We start from the raw sequence: 13303 nt of genomic DNA on the forward strand, positions 1-13303 counted from the left end.
TAATTCTCCCATCTTACTTCTTAGACTCCTGGCATTAGCATACAGACATTTCAAAGTTTGTTTGTATTTTCATTCTGCTTTTTAATTGATAGGGATAAATTGGAGTCTTTTAGCTCAGGTGAGTTTTTAATTACAGGCACTTGAACTACTTTTCTAATTATTGGAACCTCACTGTCGGGATGCCCTAATTCTAATGCATCTTTAGTATCCTTTAAAGATACCTCTCTCCGAACCATGCACTGCTGGGTGATTGTCGGCTTTCCCCTTTATTCTAGTTTAAAAGCTGCTCTATCTCCTTTTTAAAGGTTAGTGCCAGCAGTCTGGTTCCACCCTGGTTAAGGTGGAGCCCATCCCTTCAGAAGAGACTCCCCCTTCCCCAAAAGATTCCCCAGTTCCTAACAAAACTGAATCCCTCTTCCTTGCACCATCGTCTCGTCCACGCATTGAGACTCCGGAGCTCTGCCTGCCTCTGGGGAACTTCACATGGAACAAGAAGCATTTCAGAGAATGCTACGCTGGAGGTTCTGGATTTAAGATTTCTACCTAAGAGCCTAAATTTGGCTTCCAGAACCTCCCTCCCACATTTTTCTATGTCGTTGGTGCCCACATGTACCACTACAGCCGGCTCCTCCCCAGCACTATCTAAAATCCTATCTAGGTGATGCGTGAGGTTCGCCACCTTCGCACCTTCGCACCAGGTAGGCATCTTACAAGACGATCCTCATGTCCACCAGCCACCAGCCACCCAGCTGGGAGCATGGAGACAGGATCTCTGAAGGAGTAATGCAGAGATTGAACTGGGGTTGCAGGGTCAGGTTTTCGAGTGGATAACTTCCTTTTTAAAAGATAGACTTATAGAGGTGCACATGAATGGAGAAAGTACAGAACCTTATAGCATGGACTGCAGGGTTCTGAAAGGATCCCCGCTGTCCTCTCTTCTTTGTAATATTTTTTTTACAACCATTTGGGCGTATGATTCGTAATTTGGGATTTAAGGGTTATATTTATGCTGACGATGTACAATTACTTTGCCCTTTGGGGAAGGATCCTCATAAGAACATGCCATACTGGGTCAGACCAAGGGTCCATCAAGCCCAGCATCCTGTTTCTAACAGTGGCCAATCCAGGCCATACGAACCTGGCAAGTACCCAAACACTTAGGGGTACATTTTCAAAAATAGCTCGCCCGCATACTTTTGTTCGCGCACCACGTGCGAACAAAAGTACGCTGGATTTTATAAGATACGCGTGCTTATAAAATCTGGGGTCGGCGCGCGCACCTTCCCCTCCCTTCCCCTACCTAACCCACACCCCCGGCCCTATCTAAACCCCCCCCTACCATTATTGGCAGATTTACGCGCGCCAGCAGGCTGCTGGCACGCCATCACCCAACCTGGGGGCTGGTCCGGAGGCCTCGACCACACCCCCGGGCCGGCGTCATGCCCCCGACACGCCTCCCGCCCCGCCCCGCAATTCGCTCCGCCCATCGGACACGCCCCCGACATGCCCCCTTTGCAAAGCCCAGGGACTTACGCGCGTCCTGGGGCTTGCGCGCGCCGCTGAGCCTATGCAAAATAGGTTCGGCGCGCGTAGGGTTTTTTTTAAGGGTTACACGCTTAACTTAAGCGTGTAACCCTTTTAAAATCCGGCCCTAAGTCTATTCCATGTTACAGTTGCTAGTAATAGCGGTGGCTATTTTCTAAGTCAACTTGATTAATAGCAGGAAATGGACTTCGCCTACAAGAACTTATCCAATCCTTTTTTAAACACAGCTATACTAACTGCAAACCACATCCTCTGGCAACAAATTCCAGAGTTTAATTGTGCGTTGAGTAAAAAAGAGCTTTCTCCGATTAGTTTTAAATGTGCCACATGCTAACTTCATGGAGTGCCCCCTAGTCTTTCTATTATCCGAAAGCGTAAATAACCGATTCACATCTACCCGTTCTAGATCTCTCATGATTTTAAACACCTCTATCATATCCCCCCTCAGCTGTCTCTTCTCCAAGCTGAAAAGGCCTAACCTCTTTAGTCTTTCCTTATAGGGGAGCTGTTCCATTCCCCTTATCATTTTGGTAACTCTTCTCTGTACCTTCTCCATCACAATTATATCTTTTTTGAGATACGGCAACTAGAATTGTACACAGTATTCAAGGTGGGGTCTCACCATGGAGCGATACAGAAGCATTATGACATTTTCCATTTTATTCACCATTCCCTTTCTAATAATTCCCAACATACTGTTTGCTTTTTTGACTGCCGCAGCTCAATGAACCGACGATTTCAATGTGTTATCCACTATGATGCCTAGATCTCTTTCTTGGGTTGTAGCACCTAATATTAAACCCACATTGTGTAATTATAGCATGGGTTATTTTTCCCTATATGCATCACCTTGCACTTATCCACATTAAATTTCATCTGCCATTTTGATGCCCAATTTTCCAGTCTCACAAGGTCTTCCTGCAATTTATCACAATCTGTTTGTGATTTAACTACTCTGAACAATTTTGTATCATCTGCAAATTTGATTATCTCACTCGTCGTATTTCTTTCCAGATCATTTATAAATATATTGAAAAGTAAGGGTCCCAATACAGATTCCTGAGGCACTCCAACGCCCACTCCCTTCCACTGAGAAAATTGTCCATTTAATCCTACTCTCTGTTTCCTGTCTTTTAGCCAGTTTCCAATCCACGAAAGGACATTGCCACCTATACCATGACTTTTTACTTTTCCTAGAAGCCTCTCATGAGGAACTTTGTCAAACGCCTTCTGAAAATCCAAGTATACTATATCTACCGGTTCACCTTTATCCACATGTTTATTAACTCCTTCAAAAAAGTGAAGATTTGTGAGGCAAGACTTGCCCTGGGTAAAGCCATGCTGACTTTGTTCCATTAAACCATGTCTTTCTATATGTTCTGTGATTTTGATGTTCAGAACACTTTCCACTATTTTTCCTGGCACTGAAGTCAGGCTAACCGGTCTGTAGTTTCCCGGATCGCCCCTGGAGCCCTTTTTAAATATTGGGGGTTACATTTTATATCCTCCAGTCTTCAGGTACAATGGATGATTTTAATGATAGGTTACAAATTTTTACTAATAGGTCTGAAATTTCATTTTTCAGAACTCTGGGGTGTAGACCATCTGGTCCAGGTAATTTACTACTCTTCAGTTTGTCAATAAGGTCTACCACATCTTCTAGGTTCACCGTGATTTGATTCAGTCCATCTGAATCATTACCCATGAAAACCTTCTCCATTACGGGTACCTCCCCAACATCCTCTTCAGTAAACACCGAAGCAAAGAAATCATTTAATCTTTCCGCGATGGCCTTATCTTCTCTAAGTGCCCCTTTGCCACCTGAGTTGATGCCTCACCTTGCCTAATGATAAAACTGCCCCCCAGAACAACTGATCGCCATCTCATTGAAACTCCTTTATATATTTTGGACTTCTCTCAGATAAATGAATTCAGTTCCTTTCCTCATAGGTTATATTACCTCGATCTCTCATCATTTTTATTGCTCTCTATTTCAATGTTCCAAAATCTATTTTAAAAAATCCAGTGATGAACATGATATGTTTTATGTGGTTATGATGTCTTTTCCCCCAAATCTTATTGTGTGGTACAGTGTGGTTACGTGAGAGACTTGTGAACAAGAAAGGAACCTCGGTAATGTAGTATAAATTAGGTGGGTTGATAAATCACATCTGTAATTGCAATCGTAAACCTCAGCCATATTTGGGTATTTGTTATTGTACAGGTTTCATTGGACCTTATGAGCCAAGATCAGATTAAAGCAATACCAGAAAAAAATAGATCCATTTAACAAATCAGAGATTTTATTATATTTTCTTGATTTTTTGGGGATCCCAAATTGCAATCTAATGAACCCAAACTAAAAGTAAGTGGCCAGGTAAGAGATATGTTTTAGGATCATTGTTTTTCTACCCATCTCATCCATAAACCATTTCATTCAACTTTCTTCTCCAGTTCTACCTGTATAGATCCATATTCAACTGTTGTGTAGGTCGTCCTATATATTCAGTAACATGGCCACGTCACTGAATATATCCGGCTATCTTAAACTTACTGGATAAGTTTATACGGCTAATTTTAGGATAGGTCAATGGGCTGAGCAGAGTTAACCGGATAAGGTATTACATACATAGAAACATAGAACTGAAGGTAGAAAAGGATCAAATCATCCATCCAGTCTGCCCAGCAAGTTTATGGTAGAAACTACTGGCCATACAAGCCACCTTTATAATTATCAGTTTCCCCACAATGTCAAAGTCAGGGCCCTTGCTGGTTGCTGTTTCAGTCCAATTCCCTGTTACCTTTTGCCATTGAAGCAGAGAGCAATGTTGGAGTTGCATGAACACCGTAAAGGCTTATTGGTTAAGAGTAGTAACCGCAATATCGGCAAGTTACTCCCATGCTTATTTGTTTTCTCAGACTGTGTGATTCAATGTCCTTGTTGGTTGCTGTCTTAATCTAAATCCCCTTTCCCTCTTTTCCCCCTGCAGTCGAAGCAGAGAGCAATGATTGAGTTGCATCAACAGCATAAAGGCTTATTGGTTAAGGGTGGGCACCAACCCAGACATTTGAGACATTATCCCCATTAGTGAGCACTAGGTCAAGTATAACTCCCTCCCTTGTGGATTCCATTACCATTTGTTTGAAGAGAGCCCCTTGCAGGACATCCACTATCCTCTACTTCTGGTCGATTCCACGGAAGGGATTCTTCAGTTTATGCCTGGCAGATTAAAGTCTCTAACAATCAACACTTCTCTCTTCTTTCCCAACTTTTGGATGTCTTTGACCAGATCTCTGTTTAGATCTTCCGTTTGAGTCAGGGACCTGTAAACCCCACCAGTAAAAATAGATGCACCACCATCTTTTTTTAGGACGGTCCATAATCCTTTTTCCCTATTCCGCATTCCTTGCAGTTCAGTTGCTTGGATGTTGCTTTTTACATAAAGAGCTGCTCCTCCCCCTTTTCTGTCCTCTCTATCCTTCCTTAACATGGTATAGCCCGGTATGGCTATATCCCAATCATGAGCATCTGTGAACCACGTCTCCGTGATCGCAACAATGTCCAAGTCCACCTCTACCTTCAGGGCCTGCAGGTCGGAGATTTTATTGCCTAAAATACAAGCATCTGTAATCATAGCTTTCCAATGTTTCTCCCTTGATTTGTTTCAATTCCTAGGCACCTTTTCTATTTTTATTGGGCTGATTGATTTTGTTATTTTCTCCTCCCATGTCCTGTGTTGCTTGGGGGTGACATGGCACTTTCATTGGCCATCTCCTGCCACCCCCATTCTTTAGTTTAAATGCCTTATAATATATGATCTGAATTTCTCACTTCGCATCCTTCTACCTGCTACAGGCAGATGTAGGCCATCTTTACCATAAAGCCTTTTACTGCTCCATACATGACCCCGGCCGCCAATGTATCCAAAACTACTTTCTGTACATCAGGTTTTGAGCCAGGTATTGAACTTATGTATTTATTCATTTATTTATTTATTTAGTTTTATTTATTTAGTTAGTTAGTTTTATATACCGTAACTCGGAGTCCATTGTAACGGTTCACAACAAATCAAAATACAATATTCCTAACAACTAATGTACATAATAAGGCCTAAAAACTGCATCATATCATAACAGAAGTAATGTCATAAATTTATAAATTTTACCATATAAATTTATATAAGTAAAGCCTCTCATCTCCTTTTCCATGACCAAGTAATACTTCTAAAAATGCAATAGACTTTGCAGTGTTTCTTATCTTCATGCCTAGATTTTGGAAATTTTTTTGTTCTGCATGGATACCATTTCTATTGAGGTCATTGGTCCCCAGATGGAAGATTATTATTATTATTATTATTTAATTTTTATATACCGAAGTTTCATGAAAATATATCACATCGATTTACAATAGTTAACAAATATTCATTTAAAAATATTTGCATTTCCAAAATTAAATGAAGAGAAGTAAATACAAAGTTCCATAATAAACTAATAAAACAAATAAAATAGTAAAATAATTAAAAAAAAATTAAACAGTTAAAGAAGCAGGACAGTAAGAGCAGAAATAATATAATTTTCTAAATGTTTATATTAAAGGGGAATATAATCCTTAGGTTAAAGCTCTTGGAAGGCTTGATTGAATAGCCATGTTTTAAAGGATAACAGTGATATCAAAGTTCCTACTTTGATCTTCAAAAATAGTTACTCTCCCAGAGCGTCCCTAACTTATCTTGCTAAATTCTAGCCGGCAAACTTATTATCTGACCTGAATTTAGTCAGATAGCTGTCCAAGTCTGTATTTAGCCGGATAACTTCCAAGTTATCCAGGTCAATACTTTTGATTATATGCATAGGGAGCATATTTTTCAGTTCTGTACATAACTCAGCACATACATAGATAAGCAGATGAGGCTAAAGTTATACTTGTATTTTATAAATTGTGCAGCAAGAGTTTTTAAAATATCATGTATCAGCAACCCCAAAATACATGCATATGTTTCTATATGTCCACATATTTTAATACAGGGATCTGCATGGTTTATATACCTGCTTTATAAAACTATGCACATATATTTTACATAATTGTAACATGTATATGTAATAAACCTCAGTTGGGTGGTAATTTTAAAAGGAGTTACAAGTGTAAATGTAACATACTATCACAACAATTTTAAAAAGTCATTTACACACAAAGGGCCTGATTTTCAATAGCATTTACACAGTTAGAACTGAGATTTACACATGCAAATGCACTCTACCCGTGTAAATGGTTTTTGAAAATTGCTATAATATATGCCATTGAGTTGTCCATAGGATATACTCAATAAAGTGGCTTTTGAAAATTGCTGCTATAAGAGTTACATCTATACATGTAAATCCTTTTATAAATTACACCCATAAAGTTCATTTCCACATGAACTTCCTATGGACAATTCGATGGCATAAATATTGTAACAATATTTAAAAGTCCATTTATATGGGTAAAGTACATTTACGTGTGTAAAACCAATTTTAAATGTGTACATGCTTTTCAGTATCAGGCCCTTAATGCGCACAGGCGAGAATTTTACAAAATTAGCTGATGCATCTGCATACAATGCTTATGAAAATATAATTCCAAGCACCACTTCACCAAGAGCTCCAGCGTTTGACTCAGACCTTCATCAGTTCCACAAACACTCTCCACCATTTGCTTCAGAGCCCCCACCAAAAAAATGCAGACAAAAGAGATTTTAGCAGATGTGAAGTATGTGCAGGTTGTTTGATGACGCATACACATACTCCCTTTATAAAATACATAAATGTATGCATACTTCCAAATACCACCCCGGAGGTCCTCGAAACACTCTTTTCACGCGCACACTTTTCCACATGGCAGCGACAGTGAGCGCATACTCCCGCTCTTCTGAAAATGTGCTTATCATGCACGGAGGCTGCTTATGTGCGCATGTGCTGATTTTACATACATGACCCCCACACAAGTCTTCAAAATCTACTCCCAAATGCAGGGCAGAGTTAAAGGTCACATTTTAAAAAATGAAAGAAATTTCGTTATGTATTTTATGTCTTTAATTTTAATGCCGCGTCCTGTAAAACCTCTGGGTGGCATGAAGTATCAATCAAATCCTCAGATGACATCACATACATCACATACAACAAATCCTGCATCTTATCTTTTTATTTTATTTTTTGTTTTAACAGTACACTTAAGTGTTTTATCCAAAAGAAAACTTTGATAAAGCATTAATGACAAACTTGTACAATGACAGCTTATATAATAAATTCCATTAATCTTAATGCCTTATTCATAATCTCATTTTATAATTCTGTTGGGGGGGGGGGAGATTCTAAGGAGTTAATCACGAAAACATATAAAGAACTGGTATAATCCAGATATACAGTGCGCTCTACATTTGAGGCTCTGTGGTTCCTTCGTTTAGAGGAAAAGAATCTAAGTTGCTCAGGGGCAAAACGTATGAAGCAATCATTTCCCATTTTGACAACGCACTTGCAAGGGTAGCGCAACAAAAATGTAGCGCCTAACGAAACAGTTTCCTGTTTCATAGCAAGGAAGCTCCTGCATCTTTCCTGCGTTATTTTTGATATATCTGGGAACATACGGACTAATGATCCATGAAAGGGAGAGTTCAAATGACGAAAATACCTACTAAATATTTTCCTAACATCATATTCACCTACCAAAGAAACAATCGAAGTGGAGCATTCAATAACTTCAGTTGCTGATGATTCTAGGAACATCCTCAAATTATTTATACCTGTTACATTTTGCTCTTGTCCCCTAGTACCTTCCCTTTCAGCTGATGATCTAGGAATAAAGTATTACCTTATTTAATGTCCATCATTTAATCATTGTCCGTCATAAGAAGAATCTCCCGGAGGTACCTTTTAAAGGTCAAAATTGGCAATTCCCCCATAACCCTAGGATATTTTATTAACCTAAGATTTAACCTCCGGTTCCAATTTTCCAAATTGTTCTAATCTTCGGGACAATGCCATTCTGTCCTCGATAGTAGCTTGATTGAATTCATGGATACGTTTTACCTCAGTTTCCATTTTTTCTCTCACATTTTGCAAGGACTGCTGTTGTTCTAGCATTCGTGTGTTCAAAGAGGTAGCTAATTGCTCCATTTTTAAATTGGAAGTTTTAACAGCAACTGCAATACCCGCTGTGAGGTCCCACAAAGTCTGCAGCGTGACCACTGCTGGTTTAATCCTACATCTTATCTTAACAAACATAATTGTATGGTTCATATTTAAAATGAAATGTCCTGAAACAGAGAAAAATCTGTTGTTTCTTTGCTGTGACTTATGTTTTCACTAAGCACCAATAATTTTTCTTGGGACTCAATACCTATTTTTCCTGTGTTGCAATGATTTACTGTTAAGCAAACATCCAGTGAGATCAACATTGAAATGGTTTTGCCCTGCTAAGTTTGCCAGTGCTAAGTTTGCTAATCTGAACACCTCCAACGTATCCAGTTAACTGCTCAGCCGGATAAAAATTAGACAGAAAAGTAAGCGTCATTCTGGGAATGTTGCAGGGTGGAGTTAAGTTGGCCAGATAACTTAGCCAGCTGACTTGCATATTAAGAGTTAGCCAGATAACTTCTTTGGTTATTTTGGGTCATGCCAGAGAGCAGCCCTAAAGTTAGCTGCATACATTTATTTGGCTATCTAGGACTTTTCCTGGCAATATTCAGCAGAGCGCCTGCTTGGCAGCGCTCCACTGAATAACTGTAACAATTTATCTGGTTAACTTTAGTTATTAAATTGTCAACTCAATATGGACCTCATTGTAGGTAAAATATGACCTTGGACACTTTAAAGCTTCAGTGTAAATAATCAGTATTCCAATAATTAAATAATACTTAATAGGTTATACTTTACGCCCATTATGAGGTTGTCATAGACACTTTCCATGGCTATGTTTCTTTCGCTATATAAATGAAGACCATCCAACCTCACACATATCAACTAACATACAACTAACAGACCTGTACACTCACTCCAGTCTCTCACTGCTGAAGGATCCAGTCAAAATCCCCACCTGAAAATGGGCAACACATTACAGTCAATTACCAGGCAAAATGCTAAATTATTCCCACAAAATAAGCTTTAAGTATCAGCCAATTTTTTGGATTTATCAATCCAAAGCAATCACATCTTTTTCACAAATGCACATTGTTTTAACAAAACAAGCTTCATTTGCATAAATTTGAATCATTTTGCATATTAAATAATGTACATTTAATTTGCAAAAAACAATGAAGCAGTTTTACAACTTTACTTTGTGTCTGTGCAATTTTTGTTTTTTTGGGATTCCTAGGGTGGGAGATCTCAGTTACTGATGTAGGAGAAGAGAGAAGGAGATTTCAGGGATGGGGAAAGGAAGGGAGGAAGATTCATGGGAGAACTAGGGAAGAAAGGGGATGGGAAGAGGAGGAGAAAGAGGTTCTGGGATCTTGAGGAGGGATCCAGAGGTAGGAAAGGGGGATGTCCTTCCATATTTCCTATCCTGTCCTGCCCCTCCACCACATTCCTATGTTCACTCCCTCTCCACACCCTCTCCCGAAAATTCTCCTAACTTTAGGGGACCTAGATCAGGCGCTCTACTTCCTTTGAATATTGGCCTGCACAGGACCTTACTGATAAGAGGGATGAAAATGATTAAGATCTGTGGTAGCAAAGCGGATTACTGTGCCTTAAATCCTATAGGGTGCTAAAGATTCGGTAATAAGGCGAGAGACAGGATAAGTCATTTATTTATTTATTTCAAAAGCATCTAGCAATTGCTTTACTGATAACAATCTGTCTTATCAAACCATAGGGTTTCAGGTACAGTAACAAGTTCAAAACAAAATATGCATACAGTAGCAAATTGAGAATATAAATATGTAAAAAGTGAATGCTCAGCATGCGATAAGAGGGAGATAATATGCCTATATGGCTAGTTAGTGATGGAGAACTGAGGTACCAAATAAACAGAATGGGTAGCCCAAGTGACAGAAATGTGCAAGGAATATTCAGCCCTGAAAGAGTGAAGTTAGTATTAAAAAGGAGGTCAGTTCATCCTATTGCACTGAAAATGCCCTGTCAAGGCAAACCATGCAACCCACTTGGAAAAAAGCCAGGAGCCAGTTGAAACCAAGAATTTTGTTATAATCTGGCTTTTCCATCAACAATTGTATAACTAAATTAAAATAAATACTGGGATATATTTTCTTAGATGCAGAAGACTTTAATACGTTTCATTTGCCTCCTAAAAGCCCCCTTGATTTCTTGGTTTCGCAGGCAATAAATAATAGGGTTCAGCATTGGAGTCATTATAGAGTAGACCATGGCCACTAATGAGTCCACGTCAGAGGAATAGGATGCTGTAGGGCGAATATACATGAAGAAAAGAGGAAGGAAGAAGAGATTCACAACTAAAAAGTGAGATGCACAAGTAGAAAAGGTTTTTCTGCGCCCCTTGCTAGAGCTAATTTTTAGAATCGACATTATTATTTTAATATAGGAAGCCACAATTAAAGAAAATGTTAATACAAAAACGAAGAAACTGATAGAGGAACCGAAAGCAACATTGAAAGAGATGTCAGCACAAGCCAGCTGAATCAGGGGTGGGTGGTCGCAGTAATAATGATAGATGATATTGGGCCCACAGAATGGCAGCTTCAGAGCTAAAATGACTGAGGGAATTGGAGCCATAAAACCCCCAATCCAGGCAGTGGTGCTGAGACAGAAGCAGAGTTTTTTAGTCATGTGCATTGAATAATGAAGAGGAGTGCAAATGGCCAAATAACGATCGTAAGCCATTACCGTCAGGAGGAAGCACTCTGTTGCAACCAGAGAAAGGAAGAAGTACATTTGCAAAAAGCAACCATTCTTGGAAATGGTGCTGCTGTTCAGAAGGAATTTGGCCAGCATTTTTGGAACGGTGACAGATGTGTAACTGATGTCCAGAATGGACAAATTACTGACAAAGAAGTACATGGGGGTGTGGAGGTGCTGATCGAGCCATATGAGCAAAAGTATAACTGTATTACCTGTGATAGTGAAGAGGTAGATGGGGAAAAATATCCCAAAGAGCAGGGTCTGGACACCATGAAGACTTGGAAATCCAAAGATGATGAACTCCTTCACTGAGCTGCTGGTGGCATTGTAGATTGCTACACTTCTCATGTTTTCTCTTTGAAGATGCTGATAACACATAAATTTCTTTTGTTTTATTCAGAACAATCTATTTAAAGTACTAAAATGTGTATGCTCAATTGAAATACCTGAAGGAAGCTTAAAAACAATGTATGAAAGAATGGATGGACAGAAGGAAAATCATCAGAATATGATGAATCTTGGTGTCTAGCGTTTATACTCTGTATGGGATACAATTTGTAGAAAACAAAAAAAGGCAACAGGTAACTCCAGCAAGGGCACTATTGGGTTCTTTTTATCTGTATATAGAAAAAACTGGCTAGTGTATATATGAAAGACTTTTGCTGGCTGCCCTGCTCACATAAAGATTAAAAAGAAGGTCTAGGCAGACAGTAGACAAATTTGTAGCAGCTCTGCTTCCTCTTCCTCCTCCTCTATGGTCAGCATTCATTCTCAGCACATCTGAGCATCAATATTTAAAGACCCACCACTGATCCAAGGAGGATGCTGTGAAAAACCTCAGGGGTTAAACATCTGGGCCCTCCCTCCTTTATCTTATTAGATCTTAAGATGTGTGTGAGAGAGGCTGGGCGCTCTGCTCACTGGGACTTTGACTACCTGTCCCCAGGGACACCACAGGTGTGCTAAAGCAGTGCACATTCCAGGCTGGCTGCTCTGCTCATTGGGGACCTTGGCAAGCTGTCTTTTGGGAAGCCACAGGTGTGATGACTTGCTCTCGCATTCAGAAGGATCCCAGGATCAAAGAGGCTTGAAGAGCAGGGGATGAGAACTTGGAAAAGGAATTCTAACAGAGCCCTAGGAGTCAGAGCTCAGCTAAGGATTCTCAGTAGTTACCAAAGGGATTTCACAGGGGGAGGCCATAGTTGGATGTTCCAAGATAACACGAAAGGTCTTTAAATCTCTTATTACTGAATGCTATATAAGTGGGGGGAAAGAAACATTTTTTGTGTTAATCTAAAAGGCTTAGTCTCCCCTAGGGCCAGTGCTAGCTTTTTTGCTGCCCTATGCAAACAATTAGGGGTAAGTTTTAAAAGCCCTATGCATGCCAAAGCCGGTAGATATGCGGGTGCTGCATGGATTTTAAGAAGCAACCATGTAAGCATGTATCTCCCAGAACGTGCACAAATCATAAAGTAAAATAAAGGGTGGTGCACGGGAGTGGTCTGGGAGGGGCATGGGCGGGGCACAGGCATTCCGGGAAATTACATTGAAATGTGCGTGCAAGCATTTACATGCACGAGAGCACGCCGGGGTCCCCAACTGCGTAACGTCTGCTATGGACAGCATGTAAGTTTTAATAGAAAAAAAAACAGGTGAGTGAGCAGGGTCTTAAGGTGTTATGAATCTACTCCTCAAGAAGGGAGGAGTTAGCAATCTGTTATGAACTAGCTCCTATGGGAGGAGGAGTTAGCAATCTCTTATGAGCTACTCCTCAAGAAGGGAGGAGTTAGCAATCTCTTATGAACCTGCTAGGGAGTTAGCAATCTTGTTATGCTTCGACTCCTGAGGAAGGGAGGAGTTAGCAATCTGTTAGGTATTGGACTGCAGCGTAGCAATCTGATATGAG

General features: G+C 39.9%; 1 protein-coding gene across 1 annotated transcript; it reads right to left on the minus strand.

Annotated features, from left to right (window-relative positions):
* Positions 1-10788: 10788 nt before the first annotated feature.
* On the minus strand, positions 10789-11745 carry LOC115091714 (olfactory receptor 6N1-like). Its single transcript, XM_029601871.1, has one exon. The coding sequence runs from the start codon at positions 11743-11745 to the stop codon at positions 10789-10791; it is 957 nt and encodes a 318-aa protein (XP_029457731.1).
* Positions 11746-13303: the final 1558 nt, after the last annotated feature.

This window comes from Rhinatrema bivittatum, chromosome 5 (genome assembly GCF_901001135.1).
Source record: "Rhinatrema bivittatum chromosome 5, aRhiBiv1.1, whole genome shotgun sequence".
In the NCBI taxonomy this organism is placed as follows: Eukaryota; Metazoa; Chordata; class Amphibia; order Gymnophiona; family Rhinatrematidae; genus Rhinatrema; species Rhinatrema bivittatum.